This window comes from Eulemur rufifrons, chromosome 17 (assembly GCF_041146395.1).
Source record: "Eulemur rufifrons isolate Redbay chromosome 17, OSU_ERuf_1, whole genome shotgun sequence".
NCBI lineage: Eukaryota > Metazoa > Chordata > Mammalia > Primates > Lemuridae > Eulemur > Eulemur rufifrons.
Genome location: NC_090999.1, coordinates 10,190,196 through 10,217,735, shown reverse-complemented (window position 1 = coordinate 10,217,735; position 27,540 = coordinate 10,190,196). Strand labels below are relative to the sequence as shown.

Sequence of the window (27,540 nt, the reverse complement as noted above, 5' to 3'; positions counted from 1 at the left end):
TGCTAAGCTGTCATAGTAGTTCTCTTAGCATTCCTGTAGAATCTTTGGGACTGCCTATGTAAACTACCATGTCATCTGTGAATAAAATATTATTTTTTCTTTCCAATATATATGGCTTTTATTTCTTTTACATGCCTGATTGCATTGGCTAGGACCTTTACTCTGGTGTTGAATGGGAATGAGAGAGCACTTCTTACATTGCTCCCAATCTTAGGCAGATCATGATGGTTTGTTTTTTTTTTGTTTGTTTGTTTTTTTGAGACAGAGTCTCACTCTGTTGCCCGGGCTAGAGTGAGTGCCGTGATGTCAGCCTAGCTCACAGCAACCTCAAACTCCTGAGCTCAAAGGATCCTCCTGTCTCAGCCTCCCGAGTAGCTGGGACTACAGGCATGCACCACCATGCCCGGCTAATTTTTTCTATATATATTTTTAGCTGTCCATATAATTTCTTTCTATTTTTAGTAGAGATGGGGTCTCACTCTTGCTCAGGCTGGTCTCGAACTCCTGAGCTCAAACGATCCGCCCACCTCGGCCTCCCAGAGTGCTAGGATTACAGGCGTGAGCCACCGCGCCCGGCCCATGATGGTTTGTTCAACACTATATACCCAGCACCTTGCACCATGCCTGGCACACAGTAGGCACTCAAAAGAGATTGCTAAATGAATTAAAACAACATTGACTGATCTATATAGAAATAAAAATGATACTGGTTTCATTAACACCTTGTCCAACCAATCGACCTATTTAGTCATAAGTAAAATCATGAAATAAATAGGGGGATATCACCTTGAAATCAAGAACATTTTCAAGTATAAAAATCCTTTAGTGCAGGTGCAAGAACTTAGGGATAAGCTACATGCTTAATGTGAAGGTGGTATCACAGTACTTATTTGTCTGATGAATTGATACCTATTCTAACCTAATTAGTAACACTGAAAAGGGAAAACAGATTCAATTAATATGCAGTAACAATTTAAAGAACCATTATTTGTCTATCTTTTCTCTGGGACAGTAAAGTCTGAAAAGTAAGAGAATCTGATTTCTATATATTTTGAGAATGCGAGAAAGATGTCTGATTAGCATGAACTATATTATGGAAAGGATAACATACTTGTCAAGTTGGAGATTAAACATAAAAACAAAAAACTTATGGAAAACATTTTATTTAGTGTCTATTACTGTCCTAGGGATGGAGGTGAAAAGTAGAGGGGGGTGAAAAGAGATGTAACAATATTTTAAATTGTTCCATCCTCAGGATATTTAATATTTTGTGATAGATAATATTTATCCATATCTATAATATAGATCATATTTTGTGATCAGATTTATACACTAGAAATAGAAACTAATGCAGCCCTGACTTTGATTGCCAAAATATAAAATGGGAAAGAAGTGCTCAAAGTGAGATAGGAAAGACAGGGTATTTCAAAAGCTTTAAAAAAATAAAAAAAGATCTTGAATAGGTGACAAGGATAATAATTTATGGTTTAATTAAATATTTTTAATTATAAGCATTGTATGTTATCCTGGTCATTTAAATAAAACAATCAGAAGTTGAAGAGAGAGAGGAAAAAGAAGAACAAAAAATAGTTACTTTTTTTTGAGACAGAGTCTCGCTCTTTTGCCCAGGCTACAGTGAGTGCTGTGGCGTCAGCCTAGCTCACAGCAACCTCAAACTCCTGGGCTCAAGGGATCCTCCTGCCTCAGCCTCCCGAGTACCTCAAACTACAGGTATGTGCCACCATGCCCAGCTAATTTTTTCTATATGTATTTTTAGTTGGCCAGATAATTTCTTTCTATTTTTAGTAGAGACGGGGGTCTCGCTCTTGCTCAGGCTGATCTCAAACTCCTGACCTCGAGTGATCCAACCACCTTGGCCTCCCAGAGTGCTAGGATTACAGGCGTGAGCCACCACGCCCGGCCAAATAGTTAACATTTTAATCTCAGTTTCATCTCTCTATCCCATTATCTTCATTACGAATTGCCAGACCTGGCCGGGTGCAGGGCTCGCACTTTGGGAGGCCCAGACAGGAGGATTGCTTGAGGCCAGCAGTTGGAGACCAGCCTGGGCAGAAGAGCAAGATGCCATCTATACAAAAAATAAGACAATAAGCCAGGCACAGTGGCTAGGAGGCTGAGGCAGGAGGATCACTTGAGCCCAGGAGTTGGAGGCTGCAGTGAGCTGTGATGGTGCCACTGCACTCTAGCCTGGGTGACAGAGTGAGACCTTGTCTCAAAACAAAACAAAACAAAACAAAACAAAAAAGAATTGCCAGACCTAAGGTTTGCTTAGCCAGAATGAATTACTTATATGCTTACCTGTTATATTTCACTATAATGAGCCAAATATGTCAGCACATCATCGAATACTCACCTACACAAAGTACATTACTTCAAGAATCCTGAAAGTCAGTTGGTGATGGTATCGTTGCTGATGGGCATAGGCAGAATCCATCCCCAAACTCACTCTTGTTTTTTAGGTCACTTTTCAGAGGTAGCAGTGAGTTAACAGTTACCAATACACAAGGCCACAGGGTTACATAATTGACCTGGCCAGAGTCTCTCCAAATGGTTTCATGCTCTAGCAATTGTAAAAAAAATCAAAATTTATAAACCTGTATAAGGCGTGTATCTGTGTTCTAATTGAAGCTGCCTCAAATCCTTTCCTCAGAATAAAAGGGAAATAAACAAGGAAAAACCTTGTGTGACATTTGTCTCCTGTCCATCATTTTTTTCTTTTAATTTTATTTTTTCAACATGCAAAACAGGAGGGTTTCCAAAGCTAAAGTCTGGTAATAAGGTATGTTCAGAGAAATCTTTCTCCCACCCTTTTCCACCTTGTTCCTTTCCTTCTCTTATAGATAAAAATTTAATTAATTCTTGGCCTATCTTTCCGGTGTATCTTTTCATAAGCAAATTCACATGCACACACATACACTCATATTTATATTTCTCTCCCTTTTTTCCCCCAAAATAGCATACAGTTTGGCACCTTGCTTTTTTCACTTAAAATAGTCTGTGGATCATTCCATATCAGCATATAGAAATCTTCTCCATTTCTTTTTACAGCACACATTTTGAAGCATCTATGTGGTCTCTTTAAAAATATTATTAAGGAAGTCAGTAAAAGTGAGAACTATAACTCTTGGCAGAATTTAACTAGCTAATTGTAGTTTATCTACAACAAAAGTCAGTTTCAGGATCACTTACCCATTTCACTCACCTTCTACCTTCACTGTGGGCAAGTGCTCAGAGCACAGAAACCGACTTTAATAATCAGCACAGGCATATTATTCAAAGGCTTTGGGCTGGAATGACACAGAGATGGTAAAAGTAGAACCTACAATTGGGGGCAAGGAAACAACTTCTCTTTTTGCTCTCTGGAAACTGGCATCTGGGCAGAAATCATGACTTCATTAGTAGGATGATGTTTATATGAACACAATTTATTAGGCTAATACTGGAGACTTCCCCCTAAGCACAGGCCCCATGAAGCATGGAGCAAATTGCTCTAGGCCCAAATGTAGGACTCTAAGGCTTAAATTTATATCCAGTCTACTCTATAAGAGGGGAGCTTATGATTCATTTTAAAACTAGACACCACTCTCCAAGACTAAGTCTTCCATCAAAACCATCTGTTAAATAAGTTGGTTATACGAAATACCTGATATTATGTGTAACCAATATAGATGACCCTGTAAGGTCAGGCTTACACAAATCTATATGGCATCTGCTTCCAAATCACGTTCTTTTCTACAACCCCAATCTGATGTCATTGTGCTCCTTAAGTCACAGAGGTCTGAGTTACAGAGTTCTAGGACTGGATAATCTTAAATATTATGTTTTATTCTGCCTTTTGCAGCATATCTTCCTTGGGGTCACTTGAACCTATTCATTTAAGATCAATCTCAGAAAAAAAGGTTAATTAGACATGTATACAACTTTAAGTCTTTTTGCATTGCTCCTTCAAAAAATTGGCATCAACAATAATTTTAGGCACCAAAATGATATTGCTGGTCATTTATGAAATTATTTTGCAAAAAGTAACTTTTTCCAGGCTCTGAAATCAAGACTACCTTGCACATCCCATGAAGTTTTGTAAATATTTTTTAAAGCTCTTTTTCTTTTTATAAACTTGTACATGCCCATTGTGTTAAATACAGAAAAGTATAAAAGGAAAGGAATAATCGCCCAAATTCATACCACGCAGCTATAACTACTGTTAATAGTTGAGCATATTTTGTTCCAGTATTTTTTTCCTACATGTACACTTTTTTCTTTACATTGCTGAGTGTAGAGTCTGTAAATATTGTAATGATCTTTGACCAAAAGCAATCAAATCTGAGACTTTATAAATAGATGAAAAAGCTATACCTTCCAAAAGCTAACACCCTCTGAATCTAATTTAAATGGCTTTGGGACCTCTTATTGGCTTCTTGTTAACTTACAAAACTTACTGCTCATTATCATCACTTATATCCTGGAATGATCCTTTCAAACTATTGCCTACATCAATATGACGATGTTTACATGAACACAATTAAATAGGCTAGAATTGGAGACTTCCCCTCACCACATTCCCCATGAGCCATGAGCAAAATTGCTCTAGGCCCAGATATAGAACAGCAAGGCTTAGATTTATATCTAGTCTACTCTACACTGGGAAGCTTTGTTCATTTCGAAAACTAGACATCGATCACCAATAGTTTGGAGTTTAAAAAGAGAGAGGTTGGGTGTGGTGGCTTATGCCTGTAATCCCGGTATTTTGGGAGGTCAACGTGGAAGAATTGCTTGAGGCCAGGAGTTCCAGACCAGCCTGGGCAACACAGTGAGACCCCCATCTCTACAAAAAATTTTTTATACAAAATGAGCCCAGCATGGTGGCTCCCTTTGGTCCCAGCTACTCTGGAGGAGAATCCCTTGAGCCCAGGAGTTTGGGTTTACAGTGAGCTATGATTACACCACTGCACTTCAGCCTGGGTGACAGAGTGAGATGTTGTCTGTAAAAAATAAATAAACAAAATAAAGAGAGGCCGGCCAAAAACTCTTTGAAATCTGTCTCTTTGACCAAAAAAATTATTAAATGTCCCATTCATTTCCATATTGCCATAGCATTATTGAAATTCATAGGCCTTTAAAATCTAAACTCTTTGCCATAATCAAAGATGACCTACTAAATCACTCATTTAAAAATGCACTTAGAATACTCAAACAAGGATGACGGCCTTGCATTGATTCAGTAGAATTTTCTCACCATTCCCCCTTGAGACCAAAGGTGTGCTTTTGCATCAGCCAGCAGCAGGGATGTGGAGGTCCTTGCCCAGAGACCAACGAAAGCAAACTGGACTAGAAGAGGATCGATCTAGGACCTCATCAATCCCACATTCTAGACAAAGGTCGGTGTAATTGCATTGCTTTAAGTAAAAGGAGCCCATGAAAACCTACAATAAGAGAATGGTAAACCTCGAGGTGATATTTGCTTTAGAAAAGAACTCTTTCCCAGAGAAGTCCTTTGAATAACAAACTCCCTTTGTATATTTAAAGTAAGATTCAATTATATTAAAACACACCTTTCAGGAACTTGCTCCCGAGGAGGGTCCTGTATACATGAACTTCCTATTTTTCTGGGAAATCTTTTAACTACAGTATTAGTATTTGACACATTTAACACAATAAATAATTACCAAAGTTTCATTTTAATTACAGGGGATATAATTTGAAGTTACATCCAGAGCTACCAGGTAACTTAGCTTCCTGTTTCTCAAGGTGTTGTTCAGACTGTTTGGAATTTCAAAAAGGTATTTTAAAAGGGCATAAAATATGGAAACTTTTAATACTTTCAAAATAGTTGTGAAATACCCGAACCCAGGACATTGAGATCTCAAGATCACTATTTACATAACCTTTATAAAGCTAAAATGTGACTTAATAGGTTCGGTCCTAGTCACAAAATACCTTATTTATTTTAATAATGAGTTATTTTAATTCATTCACTTATTAAAAAGATGTGTATGGGGGGATACAAAATAATTAGAGCAGGACAGAGGACACAATTTGACAGGCTCGGTACAGAATGAAGATGCAGGGCCCCTTGTTCAAAAATTAACAATTTCAAGAGAACAGCAGAGCCTTCAACCAAGCACAGGTCCTTCTAAGAGCAGAGCCGTCTGCGGCTGCACAGGTCGCACGCCCATGAAGCCAGCCCAGCAACGGCCCTTTCCATTCACCGGGTCCTCAACCCCCCGTCATAGCATGCCAGGGTGCGGGGTGGATGCTGGCTTTGGTGACACATTGTTGAGATTTAGGTAAAACTCTAGGCACAGCTAATTACTATGAAGTCACTGGGCCCAGTGTTACAAAACAGAATACATTTTTCTCTTTCTCTAAAAGAGACAGGTCCCCCCTACCCCCGCCCCCGCAGTGTTTTTTACATGGAAGAGAATCCCAGTTTGCTGTTAGCAAATTGTCTGCTGGAGACAGGGCTCAGCGCCCCAGAAGGCGGCCGGCCCTAGTCTGGGAGCCTGTAGGGACCGGTCCCTGCGGCCCTCAGCGCATTTCCCCCCAGGGACACGGGCCACCGTCTCCCCTGGAAACCCTAAGTGAGATGCTCCCTCCTTGGCGACCTTTTCTCGGTTTCTTTCGCTCGGCCAGGGCGGCACCTCCATCTCTCCCGGGTCCCTAGTTCCCCCGCAGCAGGCCACCGTCGCCGGCGGGGAGCTGTCTCCTCGGCACGACCCCCGCAGTGGGGCAGGGGGCCCTTCCCAGCCCCGCGCGCCCGCGTCCCTCCCCGCGCATCCGCGCTCCCGCCGCCTGCCCCGGCTGCCGAGTCTTCCAGACGCCCGGGCCCTCCTGGGGCAGCGCGGGAACCCCAGCCCCCGGCCCCGCGGGGCTCGGGCGACAGGGCCCGGCCGCCAACCTAGGGCGGCCCCGGGGCCTCGGGATGGCCCCGTGCCCCTGCTCCCCTCCGGCCGACGCCTCCCTCCGCAGGCTCCCCGCCGCCCTCCCAGCCGCGCCCTTGGTCCCGCTTCCCCCGCAGGCCGGCGCCACCGCCCCTGGGCCGGCGGAGGCACCGCGGCGAGTCCCACCCGCGCCCCGGACGCTGCGGCCCCGCGGCCTGTGCGTGCGCAGCGCCCCCGCGGCCGCGCCAGGCAGGCGGCGCAGGGAGGGAGGCCGCGGCGCGCCCGGCCCGGCCCCTCCCCCGCCCCCGGGCGGCCCGCGGTGTCCGCGCCTCCCTGCCCGCCCCGATTTCCTCCGGGCGGCGGCGGCGGCGGCGGCGGCGCCTCGTGCGCGCGGTTATTTATTTATTTCCGGGCCCCAGAGCGCTTATAATGGAGCCGCTGTCAGCAGAACCTTCTGCTGCCGCTGCTGCCGCCGCCGCCGCCGTCCCTCCTCTTTTTTTTCCCGGCAGATCTTTGTTGTGTGGGAGGGCAGCAGGGATGGACTTGAGCTTGCGGATCCCCTGCTAGAGCAGCCGCGCTCGGAGAAGGCGCCGCAGCCGCGAGGAGGAGCCGCCGCCGCCGCCGCCGCCGCCCCGAGGCCCCGCCGGACGCGGCCTCTGTCGGCCCGCGCCCCCGCTCGCCCCGCTCGCCCCTCGCCTCCTTGCAGAGTCCCCTCGCGGCGGCAGATGTGTGTGGGGTCAGCCCACGGAGGGGACTATGGTGAAATTCCCGGCGCTCACGCACTACTGGCCCCTGATCCGGTTCCTGGTGCCCCTGGGCATCACCAACATAGCCATCGACTTCGGGGAGCAGGTAAGCCCCGGCCGCGCCCCCCGCCCAGCCGGTGCAGCGCCGCCCTGCGCCCCGCACCCCGCGCCCCGCACCCTCCGCCCGGCGCCCCGCACCCAGCGCCCAGCACCCTGCGCTCCCCGATCGCTCTGCCTCGGCCTTAGACGCGTCGGGAGCCAGGGAATGGGAGCAGTGGGGAGTCACCTGCTCCTAGTCTCTTTTTATCCTGGAACATTTGGGATTGCAGCTTGTCAAGGATGACTTTTCTAGCACCCCATTCCCTCCCTCCCCCCAGTTATCCAGCAGACTTTTCCAGCCCTCTCTGGAAAATGTTAAAAAGACCGGATGGTGTAAAGCTGCACCTATAGAAGGGTTTTTAGTGCACAGGAGTATTATATAATTTGCGATTATGTAAACCCCAGCTCCGTAACTAAAATGTAGTTTCTAGTAGGTTAAGTGCGGGGTTCGTATTTATCCATGGTTGGTGGAGATGGTGCTGTGGGGAGATTTTGTATTATAACGTGTCCAAGTTGATTTCCCAGGTACTTCTAATTTTTAGCATTTGTTTTGTAGCCCAGGTAAAGATTGGGGGTGTCCCAACTGTGTCCTGATAAGCTGACCTTTGGCCATTTCTAGTTTGGCAGTTCTTTTCTTTTTTTCATGGACCACTACAGAAGAGAAGCACAATTTTGTTTCGTGTTGCCTTCTCGTCCTTGTTTCTTTTTCATGTTTTCTCCATGTGGCGTCATTGCAAATCGTGCGCTGCAGGCTCTCCAGCGGCGGGGCATTGGTACCCTGCACTTTGCCTGTGAGGACCGTTTTCTCAGGGCCTCCAGCAAGATGCAGTTAGTTGCATTCTAAGGCCCAGAGAAGATTTGGGGATGGGGGCCCCAGCAGTATGCCTTTTTTTTTTTTTTTTTTTAGACTAGTCAAGTGCAGTAGTGAGGAGGGGGGAAAGTAGTAGAACAAGGAGTTCAATCTGTAACTGACTGTGAACAATCAAGTGAGATAACTCACTCCCTTCGGACCAGCCTGCATGCCATCTTGATGGGCAGGTGTCCGAAGTCATCAGGGCATGTGATGAGCAACACCCCTGGTATTGTGCTACCGACTTTTTTCCTATAAGTCCAGAGACTTAAAAGGATATTTATATAGAGTATGCACCTGTTTTGATGCACTGCTGATTTTAAAAGCCAAACAGCTTTTCAGAAGGCAGTTACAAATAAGAGATTTGTTTGACTCCTTCATCTGATGAATACCTGCTTGGATTTGTCTCTCTGTGCTCAGAACTTTTGAACAGTTGCAACTCTATTAGCTCCTTAGTATGTAGCCCACATTGTAAACTTCTTTTTACTTTGAATTGTATTGCTGATAGGTGCTCATGGTATGACATACTCTCTGGAGACCTTTGCCTAGGAAGCCCACCAGTTTGTTTTGATGAAATATTGTGTCTTTTTGTTCCACTCAGCCCTGCCAGGTCCCTCACAAGGGTACCCCAAGGGCTTCTCTTTCTCTCCTGCTCCACCTCGTTCCTGCCCACCTTCCCTTCTTTCATAAGTAACTAGTAATTTTGAGCATTTCCTATCATTTATGGGTCAGTTTTGAGACATGAATTTACTACATTGCATGTTTTAGATGAGTCAAGTGCTGTATGTTCACCTGAACCTCTTGCTGTTTGAAGGCTTATATTCTTGGAGCTGCCCCAAAGATTGTCAGGAAGCCGGGACTGTTCTGAATGAAAGAGAGAGAGAGAGAGAGAGAGAGAATCATATAGGGATAACTAGTGGGTTTGTTGTAATTAAATGACCTAAAGCATACCACAGTATTGCCTCCCATTTGCCTGATTTAATAAAAGGCTGATGTAACGAGGTCGGATTTTAGTGTAAGGAAAAGGATCACCTGAGATCACAAAAGGGAGGCTAGACATAAGAAACAACTATACAGATGGTTTATGGATCTAATAATTCAAACTCATCCTTAAAACATTGCTAACTTGATTATCATAGCTGTTGTAAGCAAAGTACTAAAGAGTTGTCTTTTTGCACAGAAGCAAAATGTTATCAACAAGTGTCATTTGAGGTCCTTTCCCCGCAAACACTGGAGTATTTATGAGGTTATGGGCTGCCTGGTGGTGGAGATATTTTATCACAGAGTTAGGGGTGGAGCCATAGGGGGAAGAAATTGATAGGTTTCCAAAACCTTGCTTTGCCTTCTGGTGTCAAATAATTGTTTTGCAAAATGGTACAGGGTGAGAAGAATGGTACTTACTCTTTCTCAGTATTAAACTAGAGGGAAAGAATTACAGTGGGAGCTAAGGAGTGGCCTGGTATGTGTGGGTGATGAATAGAATAACATTTTACCCCAACTGCTCTGAAGCACAGTAAAGAAGAGGGGAAATGAACCAATTTGCAATAGTGGGGCTGTGTTAGACTTCTGAAAATATGCAGCTCTCGACATGAATTTATATGGACTTCCGGACAGAGGACACGTGTAGGTCTTGCCACTGAGTGGGCAGGTGTATTATACCTTGCTGCAAGTGAATGATGACTCATATGTCAGTGCTTTATAAATCCTAAGGTGGAGGAGAGGAGATACAGGAGTACAAAGGTAAATGTAACCTCTTGGTCACAGGCTTTTTTTTTTTTTTTTCCTTCTTTTTAAGACAGAGTCTCACTCTGTCACCCTGGGTAGAGTGCAGTGGTGTCATTGTGGCTCACTGCAACCTCAAACTCCTGGGCTGAAGTGATGCTCCTGCCACAGCCTCCCAAGTAGCTGGGACTACAGGTACCCACCACCATGCCTGGGTAATTTTTCTATTTTTAATAGACACAGGGTCTTGTTCTTGCTCAGCCTGGTCTGGAACTCCTGAGCTCAGTCATCCCACCTCGGCCTCCAGGAGTGCTAGGATTACAGGCATGTGCCACCACACCTGGTGATTACATGCTTTTGAGATGATTAAGGATGCAAAATTAAAAAAAAAAAAAAATCCCATTAGCTTTTAAGTCTCTGGCTCATCAAGAACAGTAGACTAGCAAAATCATTTTAAATGTTTCTTAGATGTGGTATTTTTATGATTATAAACATTACAGTTTATGGCTTCGTTAGAGATCTAGCTATGTAGAGATTCCACTGAAAGGTGAATAAACTGCTCAAATGTGACTGTGTAAAGGAATTACCCATTGATGACTCCAAGGCCATCAGTGTGTGTGGAGCAGCTATGAAGAAGCCCTATAACAATCTCTGCAGAACTTCAGATATTCTTCACAAACATTATCTGTTGTATATAGATTTCTCTGTCATTTTATAGCTCAGTCAGGGAGAAAACCCAAATATTATGGAGTATGTATTCTAACAAAACTAGCAAAACCTATTATCACATTTTTTCCCTTTTGGTGGTGGCAGTAATTTGAGGGGGTGAGGAGAAAGGTTGAATTCTACACTGAAAAAAAAGCTACATGGAGTAAAGTGATCTGCTTTTTAATATTAAGCATAGAAAAGAGTGAGAACACATCTATTTTTATTTGTAGAAACTAATGTTTGTAGAACCCTATAGGTATGTAAAATACTTTATGATAATTACCATATATCCAGAATTATTTTATCTCCATTTTTACAGATTGAGAATCAAAAGTATTAATCACTTCCATTCATTAAGTACCTAGTATATATTTATAATATCTCAGCACATGTGATATATGAGGAAAGATTGAGAGGCCTAGGCATGTTAAGACACTTGCTCAAGATCACATAGGTAGGCTGGGCGTGGTGGCCCACGCCTGTAATCCCAGCACTCTGGGAGGCCGAGGCGGGTGGATTGCTTGAGGTCAGGGTTTTGAGACCAGCCTGAGCAAGAGCAAGACCCCCGTCTCTATTAAAAATAGAAAGAAATTATCTGGACAACTAAAAATATATATAGAAAAAATTAGCCCGGCATGGTGGCACATGCCTGTAGTCCCAGCTACTGGGAGGCTGAGACAGAAGGATTGCTTGAGCCCAGGAATTTGTGGTTGCTGTGACTCTAGACTCTGTCTCAAAAAAAAAAATAAAAAAAATAAAAATAAAAAGATCATATAGGTAGTAAATGGCAGAGCTGAGGTTCAAGCCGACAACTACCTGGTTCTTACAAATTTAGGAGTAAGTTCTAGCTTTGCTGGCTCCCAGCCTACCTCTAAAGTTGAATCTTAGCTTAGCTCTCATATTTCGAATTTTAAAAACTCAACAGATGTAGGACAATCAAAAGGAGGGCTCCCAGGAAAGGAATATTATGACAAATAAGTTCATTTTAAGGAAAGTTGAATTACCCAGCTAATCAAATCAACACTGTGTCTTGTTTTAACAAAGTTGGCATAAGTTTTAAAGGTCAAGGGGAGAAAATAAGAAACAACTGATATCCACAATAAAGTTATTTAGAAGTCACTTAGTCTTTATCATTAGAACAATACAGGTTGCTAAGGAAAGAAGGAGGATGTTGAGATATTTTTTAAACAATGTATTTCTTTTAAAGTACTTACAAATGTCCATTTGATCTCACCATATTCAAAGGACTTATTTCTGTTTAAAACTAAACTTGGTACCAAGTCCCTGATTTCCTTAAAAGCCAAGTTCACCAAATTATGTAGAATAAATGAGTTAGCTTTTTGTTTTTTTTAAGGTACTAATGACACTTAAAATGTTAAGGACAACTTTTCTGTGAAGACTTTGAAAGAGAAAAAAAGAAAGTTGAAATTGTTTTGGAGTCAGAAGAAATGAGTTCTGTCTAGGGCCAGGTAATCTACTCTTTCACATCAAATCTGAAAGAAGTATTTCAAATACCTCAATACCTTTCAAATACTTTAGATATTTCAAATTGCCCTGAATGATTCACTAAATTTGGTTGGGTCTACTAGGAAAGCTCTCTTATCCAGGCTTCCACTATATAAGAGAGTCTCTGGCCAGCCTGGTGATTCATGCCTATAATCTTAGCACTTTGGGAAGCTGAGGCAGGAGGATTGCTTAAGGCCAGGAGTTTGAGACCAGCCTGAGCAAGAGACCCCATCTCTACAAAAAAACCAGAAAAATTAGCAGGGCATGCCACATGGTGGAGCATGCCTGTAGTCCTAGCTGAGACAGAAGGATTGCTTGAGACCAGGAGTTTGAGGTTGCAGTGAGCTCCGATGGCACCACTGCACTCCAGCCTAGGCAACAGAAAAAGACTGTATCAAAAGAAAAAAAAAAGAGATCTCAAATTATTAATATCAAAAAATGAAAAAACAAGATAAGCCCAGGAAAAATAGCCTAATAAATGTTCTTCCGGTCTACTGAGTACAGAAATGCATCTTCCCACCCCCAAACAAATAAACAAAAGTCTTCGATTAGTCCAGGAGGTGCAGGAATAAAAATGGTACATGTAGTGTATGGCGCTGGCCCCTACTGGGAGGGACTCTTCATCCAAGGTCACTGAGCCTCTCCAGGCAGGGCTTGCCGTAAGTAATTAGGAGTGTCTGTTATTTAGTCCACTTCCCAAAGTGTGTAGAGACAGAAATGTAAATCCCAAGCTAAATTTCTAAGTAAATATAAGGGAGACTTTCCCCCCCTCCAATTTATTGTATATTAACAGAGTAAATTTGAAAATAATTATTTTTTCTAATTATAAAAGTAATAGATGCTAATTATATTAACAGTAAATTTGAAAATAATTATTTTTTCTAATTATAAAAGTAATAGATGCTAATTGTTTAAAGTCTGGTAGATATTTTTAAAATGAAACAACAGAAAATACCCTGTAATTCCAATGTGAAGAGAAAACTTCTTTAACTAAATTTGGGTATCTCCTGCCAATCCTTTTTTTTATTTTTTAATTTCTTTTTTTACTTCAGTAGATTTAAGAGGTACAAGTGAATTTTTTTACATAGTTGAATTGTATAATGTTGAAGTTAGGGCTTTTAGTGTACCCGTCACCAGAATAATGTCCATTGTCCCTGACAGGTAATTTTTTATCCCTCACCCCCTCCCTCCCTTCCCACTTGTTAGTTTCCAGTGTCCATGACACCACTTTACGACCAGATATACCCATCGTTTAGCTCCCACTTATATGTGAGAACATGTGGTATTTGTCCACTCTATATTTTTAACTTAATTGAGGAAACACATGTGGCTGTATATGATGCTTTACAAGATACAGAGGCATTTTTCCCAAATCATTTAAAAGTATTTAAGTATGATTTTAAATGGCAGCATAATATTTGATTATACGAGCATGCCGTAATTCCTTTTGCTGTATATTACCCTATTGTTTAAACACTGAGGTTTTTTGTTTATCTGTTGCAATATAAAGTTTCAGTGAACATCTTTGTGTAAGAAGTAGATAATGTGTTTTCTCTGACTGCCTTGTGCTTTATGCCTGGCATAATTCGGTGCCTATTTCATTTTCTCATTCATACATAGAAAATGAGGTCATGCCTTTCTTGCAGTCCATATTTAGTCAAGGACACTGTGACCTCCTTAGTCCAATTGAGAGACTCCTGTCATTTCCCAATTATCTTTAGATGTCCCTCTACATTTAAAATACATCTCTAGATGACTTTGGTAAGCAGGTTGTTTCTAAAGCCACAAAGGTATAATCCTGAGGTTGGTTGGTTGGTTTACTCATTTGTTTATTTATTGAGGTGGTTTTATGGCCAGCCTAAATACCACTTTGTCCGAATACTTACAAGCATATCCTTCATACATAGAGACAATGCTCTTTCTAGTAATAGATTAAATTCTTTAAAGCAGTTTGTAAAGTATACAGTATAATATTGTGTTTATGATACTGTAGCACTTTTTAGATGTGACAAGCTCAGTTTTATATTAGTGCTAAATAATAATGTTTAATTTGGGACTATGGGGCAGGTTTTATTGGGTGGGACAAGGAGAGATCATGAATGGAGAATTATTCCTTTAATGTCTTATATGAGTTGGAGTAAATAACCTCATTGAACCTCTGGTATAGCATACCACAGTGACTTGGGGAATATTTACATTTTAAAAATAATAAATCAGGTACTTTCTGAACACCTGTGATTCTGTTAGTTGCTGTGGAGATGCAATAGAGAAAACCCTATTTTCTGCAGCCATATCTGGGTGTGAGCTGCCCACATGAGTGAATTTTCTTGATAACTGAAGCTTGTCCTTCTTAGTGGCAATCACTGGGTTTCCATCGTCTAACCTAGGTAGCACATTTCTCTACCTTATTAAGTGAATATCACATGCAAAACATAATGTAATGTCATTGGAGGCTTGTCAGTGTCCACTGTTGGGATGGGCAATCAGCTATATCCCCCGAAGTGAGATATTCAAAATACTTAAACGAATAGTTTGGCACCAACCAACGGGGGCTGACTTTGGCCAGTCCTAAGCCCTGTGTGTCCATCAGTCTCGTGAGTTTCTGAAGCCCCTCCGATGTGCGGTGGGGTTTAAAATTTTTTTTTTTTTAAGGTCACGTATCTGCTTTCATCATTTCACGACTAACCAGTTGCCAACTAAGTTTCCTCCTCTTGTCCTCTTCAATAATAATGACAAAAGGGCAATAAGAATAGTTGAGTTCCTGCTTTTTAGTGTTCTGCTTTTGATCTACTCTGGGCAACTAAAATCTGGGAAACTAAAATTCATTAGAATTTCAGGAAAAACGAAGAATAAAGAACTTTGGGATCCTCCTTTGGGAAAAGCATTTATACTTTGTAACACTTACTCTCTTGCCCTAATCTTTTTTCTATTCTAGAGAGATTCTAGATCCAATGTCAGTGAAGTGACCGTTAAACAAGGAAAGGAAGTGTTGCTGTCTTGGACCCCGGGCCCTGGCCTCAAATTGCTTAGATTCTGGTTCAGAAAACACGCATGAAACACCTTTGCAATCAGAGCAGCACTGAGCAAAATGTCTAACTGTGTAGCACAGTTTATTATAGCACGTGCCAAGGTGCTCCCTGACTGCAGTAGGGCAGCGATTCTGTGGTGGTGGCGGTGAAGCAGTGAGATGTTTGGACGTGGGTCTTGTCATCTGGGTGTTGTGGCCCCTGCCTCTTCTCCCTGTGCTCTGGTCAGGAAAGTGGGTAGCACCAGTCTGCAAAGATGAAGATCGAGTCACAAGATAGGTCAGCCAGTTATCAAGCCATAGGATCCCAGGTGGTATTTCTGTTTGCTTGTTTTTTGCTATTTCCATGGCTTTGGGATCATTCCGTTTCTATTCCAACAACCAGACACAGCTCATGATCCTATGAAAACAGATGAACTTAAAATCACAAAGACATTGAGGAGGTACCTCCGTCAACTAGAAAGTTTATGCGTCAGAACTTACTGCTTCTCCTATATGGTTGCTTCTTCATACCAAAAATGTTTTTAACGTCCATCATGGCAAGGAATGTAACTTGGTTATTTGTCAGGACAAAAGGGGTATTTATTCCCCTAGATATAATATAAAGTTGTTGAAAGACAGCCTGTACATCTGGTTCATGAAATTGCATCCTCTGGGCATTTTTGCATTTTCCACCTAATAATATAACTTGGCCATCTTTCCCTACTGGTACATAAAGAGCTTCCTGGTTCATTTTTTGTAGGTGTATTGTAACTTATTTGACCATTTTCGTATCATTGGAAATTTAGGCATCCTCTAGGTACAGATTGACCAGCTTCTAGTTGGAGAAGTATATTTTGGTTTAAGTTAGCTCACGGGTCCTGGCTGGTGTTTAGATTTGTAACAGCATTTTCCAGAAGTCAACGCTGAAAGATGCGTCTGTCAGTAAGAATCTGTAGTCTCCTCACCAAGATGGGCTGACTTCACTGTCCCAGCCTTGGGGTGCGGCAGGGGCTCCTCATCCTGCAGCATGAGGAGGGGAGAGACTCTGCCCACACGCCTCCACGCCCATCCTCGCCATACACGTCCTGTGTGTCGCTGGTCTGTCCCACCAGGGCAGAGATACAGCCGGCCTTGGGGCCTCTGGCTTCAGCCTGGGAGGAAATGCACAGAAAGCAGAAGCTGTAGATAGGAAGTTTCAAAGGTGACGTCAAAAGTGAGGCCAAGGCTTCGCCAGACTTTTAGTTGAAATGAAATGGCTGGACATCAGAATGTCTGCTTTTCCTAGGGAGCAAGATGAGCCCAGAACCAGGAGGGGCAGAAGTGGGCTTTGATGCTGTAATCTTCCAAGGAGTTGAGAAGTAAAGGTAGCTAATTTTGTGAGTGACCCAGAGGAATATTTTGGGTCTGGGATGTTTCAGGGTCAGTAGTCCTGTGTGAGTGTTTATGCTGTGGGAACTAGTTGCTTTAAGTTATTGCCTTTAACTACAATGACAGTGAGTCCATACCAGTAAGCTTTTCAGAATTCCTGCTCCATTTAAAAAATGTATATTAAGGCTAGGGGCAATGGTTCACGCCTGTAATCCTAGCACTCTGGGAAGGCCGAGGCAGGAGGATTGCTTGAGCTCAGGAGTTTGAGACCAGCCTGAACAAGAGTGAGCCCCCATCTCTACTAAAAATAGAAAAATTAGCCAAGTGTCGTGGTGTGCACCTGTAGTCCCAGCTACTCGGAAGCTGAGGCAGGAAGATCACTTGTGCGCAGAATTTGGAGGTTGCAATGAGCTACCATGATGCCACTGCACATTACCTGGGGTGACAGAGTGAGACTCTGTCTCAAAAAAAAAAAAAAAAAAAAGGAAGGAAAAAACCTGACAAATCTCCGTACCTGTAAAAAATGTAAAATATATATATTATTTAAATAACATTAAGTCGAGGAAAGTATTTTGAGTCCTGTCATTTTCTAATTTGCCATTTGGCTTAGGTATGGATATTTTGTTTCCAAAGCAGTTTTTAAGATAAGAAGTTTGCATGCTTTTTAATGCTGCGCCATAAACAACTTGGAGATCTGTTGGCCACTAGGTCATGCATTTTAATAGAGGGGAGTCGTAGTGTGGAGAATCTAAAATAGCAGGCTACAAAAAAAAAAAAAAAAAATCTCTGACTTCTGAGTGCTTTAAATGGTTTGGCAGGAAATTCACAGTGGCCAGGACACTGAAGCCTCCCACAACATGTGGCCTAAACTTGACATTTTATAAAGACAAACTGCACAGAGGAGAGGAGCAAATAACCACACTTAGTAAGAAAGAGGTAACTTTCACCTTACCGGGATTCTAGCCAGCTCCCACACCACAGTAACTGTCAAGACAGCTTGCAGCCAGCGTGATAAGTAAGTCAACCTCTCACTTCACGTTCGGATGTTGTTCTCACGCGGCCTTCCAGAGAGAGACCTTGTTGCTTTGGTGTGGTTTCAGATGAAGCCTTGCATCACCTGGGAAGACACCTGTCCTGGAGCATGGGGTGCAGCAGGGTGTACTTCATTTCTACTCCCACACAGAAGTGTTGACACCACCTGGGGCGCACACCTATTGGGCTGGTCCCTACACGTGGGCAGGTTTCCTGGCATTGAAGGCAGTTAGTCCACCCGCGTGTTGACCAGCCTTTGCCAGCTAAACCAGTGTTGCAGCACTGCATAGAAAGGAGCCTGGGCTTAATTCCAGGGACAGTGGAGACCCTGAAGCAGTTTGGTGGCAGTGAGCCTCAGTAGCTGATCTGCAGAATCTCCTTTGTTTCCCTAAAATTCTTACTTGTTCTAATTTCCTTTAGGCTTAAAGGAAACATGCAGTGAAATGTAGAGACCGTAAGCATACAGGTCCATGGGTTTTGACAAATGGCAAATGTATACCTTTGTGTAATCCACACCCATCAGGATGTGGGTGGGACATTCCTAACAGCCCAGGGAGTTCTGTGGTGCCCCTTTGCTGTCTTCCGGCTTTCTTCCCAGAGGCAACCCCTGTGCCGATTCCTGTGTCAGCCTTTGCAGTTGCTCACACAGATGACACATATACAGTGTCATTACAGTGTGTGGCACCATTATTCTTTCCTGTTGCAAAATACAGCTTAATTTTGGGTATTTTAGTGGTTTTTAGGCAGGTGGAGAATTGGAGCTTCTGTGTCAAATAGCCTTTCCCCTAATCTGGTGTTTTTAATTTCCCCAAGGACATTCATCTTAAATTACATGAACTGCTCATCATTTTGATGTTCAGACATGGTTAAAAATGGAAGTCTGCTTAAAGCTAACATCATAAAACAAAATGTAACATATATACACAATGGACTATCATACAGCCTTAAAAAGGAATGAAATTATGATGTATGCTACAACATAAGGGAATCTTGAAGGCATTATGCTAAGTGAAATAAGCCAGACACAAAAAGACAACTGTTGTATGATTGTACTTAAATGAGGTACCTAGGGTAGTCTTAATTCATAGAGATAAAATGTAGAATAGTGGTTACCAGGGGCCAGGGGGAGAGGGGAACTGGAGTTGTTGTTTAATGGTTATAGAGTTCTAATTTGGGTTGATGAAAAAGTTCTGGAGATGGATGGTGGTGATGGTCGTACAATACTATGCACGTACTTAATGCCGTCGAACTGCCTACTTAAAAATTAGTAAAACAAATTTTAATGTTATGTGTAATTTATCAGAATTAAAAAAATTTAAATTAACATTACAAGCTACTGGGAAAGCCCGTGGTTTTTGACGATGATCTCCCTTTTATAAAAAAAAAAAAGACTACATTTATTAATTTTATTCTAGTTATAGATGTAATTCATTTTCATTGTAAAAAGAAGGAAAAGTATTAAGAATAAGAATCTTGTGCAAGTCCACCTGCCAGAGATCTGTATCTTATTTGAGTACATAGTCTTCTCATCTCTTTTCTATGCATATATTTTAGAACAGAATTATAACCCTTGCCTACTTTCTATCATAGGCAATTTTTCTTCGTTTTAAATATTCATCTACAATGTGATGATTAATGCTCCTGGCATTCTGTCACATGGATATTCCATAATTTATTTCACTAATCACCTGTGATTAGATGTTCAGGTGGTTTCTGTTTTAGTCCCTATGATAAATAATGCCAAGAAACATGTTTTTATACAGAAATCTTTGTATGCATCTGATTATTTCTTTGGACTAATGATTACTACTTAGAAACACTTGTTGCATGTGTGCACCTTTTCCAGGCTCTTGCTGAGTGGCCCCACACGCCTCTGTAGCGAGCTGCTCTAGTTCACTCAGAGATGCTGAGTTTGGGTGAGCCCGTGTCCCGGTCCCTGACACGTAGTGAGCACTCCCGCCCTCGCAGGTATTTTATTGTCCTGTGATTTTATATTGAGAATCTGCCTTTTAGTCTCTTCAGCCACACCATTGAACTCCTTTACGTAATTTCTTTTATTAAAAGCATTTTTATAAATGCTGAGAGATCAATTGAATTTTTCATATTATAATACTTTTAAATTCTCTGGGCTTTCATTCTTTTCCATAAGCACGTTTGGGACCAAATATGTACTGCACATATGGTTAGGCAGAAGCGTGGGGAGGGCAGGGATTTTACCAGTTTTATATGCCTGTGTATCTGGGAAGATCCCCGTTCCTGCAGGGTTCAAGGCAGAGAAATGCACTTTCTTTGAGTGAGTTCTCTGTGCTGAAGAAGGTTTGCTGCAGACCTTCCTCTGTGCCAGGGCTTGGGTATGGGGCAGTCACCTTGGGAGTGACCTTCCCCGCTGTGAAGATGAATAGATGAATAGCTGCTGGCTCTGGAGCCAGGCTTGTCTGACCGATGGCTCATGCCTAAAGCCTAAAGTCTCCTAGGAGAATATTTGGTGTCGACAGTGTGTTAGAGAAATGCGGAGCTAGTGCTATTTAGGGGAAATGGAAGAGGGGACGTTCTTCTCTTTTCTATCACTCTGACCGTCGTTTCTTCCACCTCACCTGGTCTTGCTCTTCAGAGTCCATGTTGGAGAAAAGGGACAAAGAGGAAGGAGCGGGGGACATGGTCTGTGCTCATTCAGGAGTGCACTGAGTTCCTGGGGTCTGTCCTCTGCTCCCAGTGGCAGTGGAGCCAGCTGAGTCCAGCATGGTGGATAGAAGGAACACCCATCCTGGTGGTCGGGACCATGGATTGGACCTCTGTCCCTGCACCCACAGGCTTTATGACATTGGGCAAAGAACTTGACCTCTCTGGGCTTCAGCTTTCCCAGCTGTCAAATGGGGATAAAGGGTTGATGTACCATTTTTTGGCAGTAAAGACCAAACAGACTGGGTGCAAAAGTGCTTTGGTAAGTATAAAGCACCACACGTATGTAAAATAGTATTGCAGAGACTTTGAGCTTGGTGTGCTGCTGCTGCTATGCCTGTGTATTTTTATTCATTCTTGACTGACTTTTCTTGCTTTGTATTCATTCAGTGACTTGCTTTAAGGGGATTTCTTACACTGTAGCCAGCTAGATTAGGGGCAAGCAGCAGCAAGAGGGTGACAGATGCTTGGGACACTTGGATTTTGCAGCATGTATGTCAGCATGCTGCTTTTTTTTTTTTTTTTTTTTTTTCAATTTGGGGAAAGGCCTTTAAGGCTGGATTTTCTCAGTTTTTTTTTTTTTTTTTTAAGTTGAGTTACTAGTATTTAAGCAACATGTGCTTTTTGAAATGATAGGTTAAACTTAATTTTCTTTTAATTACAGGCTGCTGTTTGACATGGGCTTGGGGGGAGAGTGGCTACCATATACCATTGGCTCCTTGTCTAGTCATACAAATGGAACCAATCCTTTCTCAATTTTGTAGACAATTTTGACAGTAACACATCAAGGTGTTCTGAAACAACGTGTGATGGTTGCTTAATGAGCTAAAAGTTGTAACTCACTTCCCCACATGCTTACTATGCTTTGTGGAGTGTTTTCACTATTAAATAATGGGCAGTATGGAACAGAGGGCAAGAGTGTATTTATGAATTTGTTCATTCAACACATGCTTCCTGGACACCTACTATGTCTCAGGCACAATGCTAGTCACTGAAAACGGAGCTGGAAAAAGGACTGATGCAGTCCTTGCCTTCAAGCGAGTCTGTCTAGTAGGGCAAATAGACAAGCAGGCACTTACCAAACAAGGCGGTCAGGGCTGGAAGGAGGAGACCAGGGACTTTGCTCTGGGATCTTGTAGGAGGAACCCTTAGCCCATCCTAACTGTCAGGGGAGCTTTCTGTTCAAGCTGAGTCCTAAAGAGAATAGCCTGTCCCCATTCTGGAAAAGAAGAAGGATGCTTAGTGTGTTTGGAGCAGGAATTAAGACCTTAGAGAGTGGCAGGAGGTGAGGATGGTCGGGCAGGTGAGCCCAGTCGGGGGGAGGAGCGTGGGGTTGGCCCTGCTGGCAGTGCAGAGCTTTCAGGGGTTCCCAGTAGGGTGTGGTGTGCTCAGCTTTGCATATTTGAAAGATAATTTTGGTTTCAGTGTGGCTAATGAATTAGAGGGAGTTGAGGCTAGAGCTAGGAGACCAATTAAGAGCCTACCATGGGCGGGGCTCATGCCTGTAATCCTAGCACTTTGAGAGGCCAAGGTGGGAGGAAAGCTTGAGGCAAGAGGTGGAGGCTACAGTGAGCTGTGATCCCCAGCCTGAGGGACAGAGGCAATAGAGTGAGACCCTGTCTCCAAAAAAAAAGACAAAAAAGAAAAGAAAAGAGCCTATTGTGATAACCACCAAAGAGAAAGAGAAAGGAGGTGGTGGTGGCCTGGGTCAAGGTCCAGCAGGAAGGGAAGGGTGAGGAGTCAGCAACCTAGAGTCAACTGGATGGGGTGGGAGAGGCTAGAGTGGAAGCCTGGGTTGAAGTGAAGAGAATGAATTCTGTTTCAGTAGCGTTAATTTATTAGTAGATTTAGTGAAATATTTTAAATTGCTTGCCTGAAAGAATACAAATTATGAATAAACAGTAGGAACTGCATTAAATACTTTTGGATCTCCCTCTCTTTCTCTGTTTTCTCCCTTTTTCTCTCTCCCTGCAGCAACTTCAAGACATTCTCTATAAATGGCATCTTTTCTTGAGTTCATTTTTTACTAAACGTAAATTCTATGAATATTCATTTATTCCTTTAAAATATAAAAATGCTTTATTGTAATACAGTCAGTTCTCAGCCATTTGCCTTCATGAAATAGTGATATAGAAAATTAAAAAAATATTTGTTAATATTTGGCATTGGAATACATTAGGCCTCAGAGGGAAGCAAATTTGTCTGCATCATCATCATGCTCTGCTGAGGATAACATTACAGTTGTACAGGTGCCTGGTGACAGCAGAGAGACACCATCTGGAATTGAATTTGATGAGGTCCTTGGTTTGCTCTATCTTTCTGTACAGTAAATGTTTACTGTGTAAACAGTAGGGAGTAGACTAACCTTAGAGGGTTTCCTTTTATGGCTTTATGTTTGCTTGTGTGTTTGTTTGCTTTCAGTATTGTCTATAGCTTACAGTGTGGTTGTAATTCTTAAAATTTATTTAGAATATGTCTTTCTATAGAAATATTATAAATTGGGTTTCTAGGCCATTCCACCTAAGTTATATAACCTCTGATGTTATTAAAATATTATATATTTGCAATGAGGAGCAGAAACCCACACTGTTAGAATAGTAGGAATTGAGGAAAGCAAGATTATGGAAAAACATTGATTAAAGACACCGTAAGAACACTTTAACTACCTTGTAAGGCAGGGGATGGTAGTTTGGGGAGAAGTTGGTGCCAGGGGCCTTCGGATTGGTTTAGTTTAAAAATAAAACATCTTCTGGATGCACATGACTCATTAGCTGTGATTATGATCATTTGAAAACTCATTAATGAGAGATGAGTGACATGGACTCCCAGGGGGATACTGTGACAAGATTTGGAAGAAAGGAGGTAGGTGTGAAACAGATCTGGGGCGGAATTCATGGGTGGGGTCGGGGATGAATTCTCCTGGGTGGGGCTGGACCCCTGCCCCTCCCAGAGGATACTGCAGACTCCTGCTTCCTGCTGGGTTCCCTGCAGGCTCTTGACCCAGGACAGCTGGAGTGGGTTGCCCTGGGGAGTAGGGTGAGAGGAAGGTAATGCACGTTCTTTATTTGCATGTGAAAGACTGTGTGTGTATGTGTGTGTGTGTGGGAGGGGCAGGGATTGAAAGTCATTGCCTGTAACTTGATGTAATCTTAAGTATGGTAGTGGCAACTCGTCTGCTACTAGGGACACATGTAAGGCAGTTTGTTTTTTTTTTTTTTGTTTTTTTCTATAATTTAGCAAGCATGATGACAACCAAGTAAGGCAGTTTTAAGTGTTTTCCAATTGAAAATAACTCTCATTTCTTTATAGTTAGAGACATGCTTGTTCTGATTGTCATTGTCAGTAGCTATCTGGACTTTAAAATTCATGTTCCCTGCCCTGCAATTTATTGTGACCTAAACATGTCCTGTGTGCCCAGCTAATATCCAAGGACTCCGCCACTTGCCTATCATGTTTCCTTTTCCTTAATTAGTCCTTAAGTGGCATTCACATTCTATTTTTAAGTGTGTGATTGCTATGTTTTTTAGTGAGGGTAAAATTTTAAAAACACCTAACTGTATCCATCAATTTAGGCTTTCCTATACCTTCATTCAATTGGTTTCTTCTTGCAGAATAACTTAAAGAGCAATATTTAATAGTAAGAGACTCACAGGCTGCTAGGAAACTCAGCATTTAAATGAGAATTTGGGGAAGTGAAAAAATTTCTGTAATCAGACCATTTCCATTTTGTAAAAGGAATATCTCTAATTGTATATATTCCATCCAAACATGTTCCCTTTTTGTTTGTTCCTTGTTTTTTTTTTTTTTTTTTTTTTTTGAGACAGAGTCTCACTTTGTTGCCCAGGCTAGAGTGAGTGCCGTGGCGTCAGCCTAGCTCACAGCAACCTCAAACTCCTGGGCTCAAGCGATCCTCCTGCCTCAGCCTCCCGAGTAGCTGGGACTACAGGCATGCGCCACTATGCCCGGCTAATTTTTCTATATATATATATTTTTGGTTGTCCATATAATTTTTTTCTATTTTTAGTAGAGACGGGGTCTCGCTCTTGCTCAGGCTGGTCTTGGTCTTGAACTCCTGACCTTGAGCAATCCACCCGCCTCGGCCTCCCAGAGTGCTAGGATTACAGGCGTGAGCCACCGCGCCCGGCCTTGTTCCTTGTTTTTGAGAATCACTCATGTCATCTCCAATGTAAGACAAATGCTTTAGATTGAAGACGTGGAAGACAAGTGCTTAATCCTTTTTTTTTTTTTTTTTTTTTTTAATTCAGCAGAAGTGACAGTCTTATTTAGGATGCCACAAAATGAACAGTGCGCTTTCCCTTGCCTGGTGCACCCTTCACATTTAGAGCGCTTCACAGTGTGTGAAATATGTTGCCATCAATATAAGAGTTGCTCCACCATCTGTGGGTGCTGGGGATGACCCTGCCCAGAAGCAAGTGAGGCTGTCCCAGTGGGTGTGACAGCCCACTGGCCAGTGGCTGCCCTTGTGTCCGTCCTCTGAGGTGAAGCCATCTCCCTTCTGAGCCCTGGGTGGTGCGTCTGTGCAGGGCTCCTCTCGGAGCCTGGAGCAGTGTGGAGTCCGGTCTTGGGGTTACGGAAGACTGTTACAGAGGGTGGAGGCAGCGAGACTCAGACCTGCCCATGGCCCAGCAGGAGGATCACAGCCAGCGGCAGCCTTCCCTTCCTCTGGGTGTTGGTGTCCTAGGCCTCCTCCCTCTCCCCCTTGGAAGGACCGTGCGCTGTCTAATGAAGGGGTGAGGTGCAGCTTTCAGCCTGGGTCACAGCACAGCCTTAGCAGGATTCCGTGTCGCTTGCAGGTTCTGCCCCAGTCCTCCTAGATTTCTGCTCTTGCATGCGTGGTGCTGGTCCTCCTTAGACCTTCTAACACACGGCTGTGACTTGCCCTCTGACTCCCCTGCCCCCTCTGCCCTCCCTAAACTAACCTGACCTTCCTCCTTATCTCCACGGCTGACAATGACTCTCTTCACATCTAATCATCAGGCGATGAGGGCTGGGAGGCTTTAACTGGTTGTGTCTTCTGACAGACGTGGCAGTTTCTCTGCTTTTCAGCACCTCTTCATAAACCAGGTCTTTCTAAAGACTTTTTTCCCTTCCACGCGTTCATTAGCTTCAGATTCAGGTGCCCAGGTTGCTGCACGATGAGTTCCTTTCCTCCTCATGGCAGCTACATGCTGTCGCCATCGTAGCAGGAACCCCCCGAGGCAGGGCTGGCATGTGTTTCCACCCACTGTCCCTGTCTCCCAACTTGCCTCTCCTGAAGTACTTGGCACACAGTAGGGGCTTCAGGGGGCTTGAATGGAATCAACAGACGAAGTGAATGAATGCCTGCAAATATAAGCTACCAAGCGTGGTTTGCTCAAAGTTGTCCCCATCTATCAGCTGGAGCACGTTTTCCCTTCAGAATGGAGGGACGCCAAACTGAGTTCATTAGATTTCTTCCTAGACACGATACCTTGTGCACACATGTAGCTCAGGTCAGCGGCAGGAAACCGGCAGTGCATCCATGTGCAGCCGGGAAGGGCTCCCTTCCCCGCCCAGGGCAGGAGGCAGCTCCTCCTGGGCTGAATCTGGAGCCAGGCAGGGAGGGATTAGCCATGCATGGACTTGACATGTGGGTTCATCGACTGGTCATAATCTCAGTGCCAGGGAGGCCAGCTACCTTGAAAAACAGTTATTTTTGGGTTTGGTTCGAGAAATGCTTTGTTGGTGAGAGGAAACATGCAAAAACATGCCTTTCGGGTGAGTCAATTTTGCCTGAAGGAACAAAGTCAGGGTGATTTGCGTACTAGAGGGGTGCGCCCTGGTTAGGAGAAGGTCTTAACCCTGGAGAGTACACCATGGGCAGACGAGATTCACGGCAGGAAAGGGTGCGGGAAAGGGCTCCCTGACCACCCTAGTTAACACGCCCGCCCCAGCCATGGAAGTCCACAGGGAAGGCCAGCTTCTCTGGAGGATGCACATCCAAGTGACCATGAGAAGCACTGTCTTCCTGAATGGGAAGTGTCTTGTTTGATTGACAAGTATGTGTTTTCATTGAGGGCAGAGGGATCGTCCTGCACAGCTGTGATTAGAGTAGACTGAACAGACTGGATGTGAAGAGCAACATTTGTGAGAGGAGTTATTTTATTAGCTATTACCTCCTAGTAAAGAGCATTCTGTGCTGCACCTTGCACTTTTGATCACTGGAGTGGCTGTGGTCAAACCGAAAAGCATTTAATGTGTCACATGTCAGCAATGAGACCTGACATTGCATAACACTGAAGTAATAGTAACCTATTAGCTAGCAAACAGTATTGCTCATTGACTCACCTTCCCTCCCCCATCCCTCCCTCCACCTAATATATAGCTTAATAGCTTACAATAATTTTCTCTGCAAATCACATGAACAGCCGTAGACTATGGACCACCTGTACACAGTTAACATTGTAAGAGGGAAGGCCCTTTGCTTTAGGGATGCTGACTTTGTTACATCATTTACCGTTACACAGAGAGGAAGAATGTAGTCAAAAAAGTAGAACACCTCTCCCCCATGTCCAAATGAGAAGATGGAAGAAGAAATATATTTGGGACTTACCTGCCATGCAAATCTGACAGAGAAGAAATCTGATCTCTAGTATGTACCAGTTCCTTAGCGACGGAGGATGAGGGGCAGGGGAAAAGATGGAAGTAAGCATAGTATGTTTTTAAACATTGTAACATTGCGTTGTGAACTAAAACCCTTAACCCGCAGCCAATATGCGTGCTTGTGTGGGATTACTTTAAAATTGAATGTTTCCTTTTTGAGGTTATTAAATCATTGAATACATACCTATGGCAACGTTTTGATAGTTTTCTGTTGTTTGAGGCTTCCCTTATCATGGTAGAAGATATTTACAGGCTATTTGAAATAGGCCAGATTATGTTAAA

At 43.1% G+C, this 27,540-nt stretch overlaps 1 protein-coding gene across 1 annotated transcript in view; it reads left to right on the top strand.

The window, feature by feature from the left end:
• The first annotated feature begins 7,286 nt into the window (after positions 1-7,286).
• ANKH (ANKH inorganic pyrophosphate transport regulator) overlaps positions 7,287-27,540 on the top strand; it is a 137,548-nt gene continuing 117,294 nt past the window's right edge. The window contains exon 1 of the mRNA XM_069492743.1: positions 7,287-7,751. Coding sequence (XP_069348844.1) covers positions 7,656-7,751 — 96 coding nt within the window. The 5' untranslated portion in view covers positions 7,287-7,655. The remainder of the gene's footprint in view (positions 7,752-27,540) is intronic.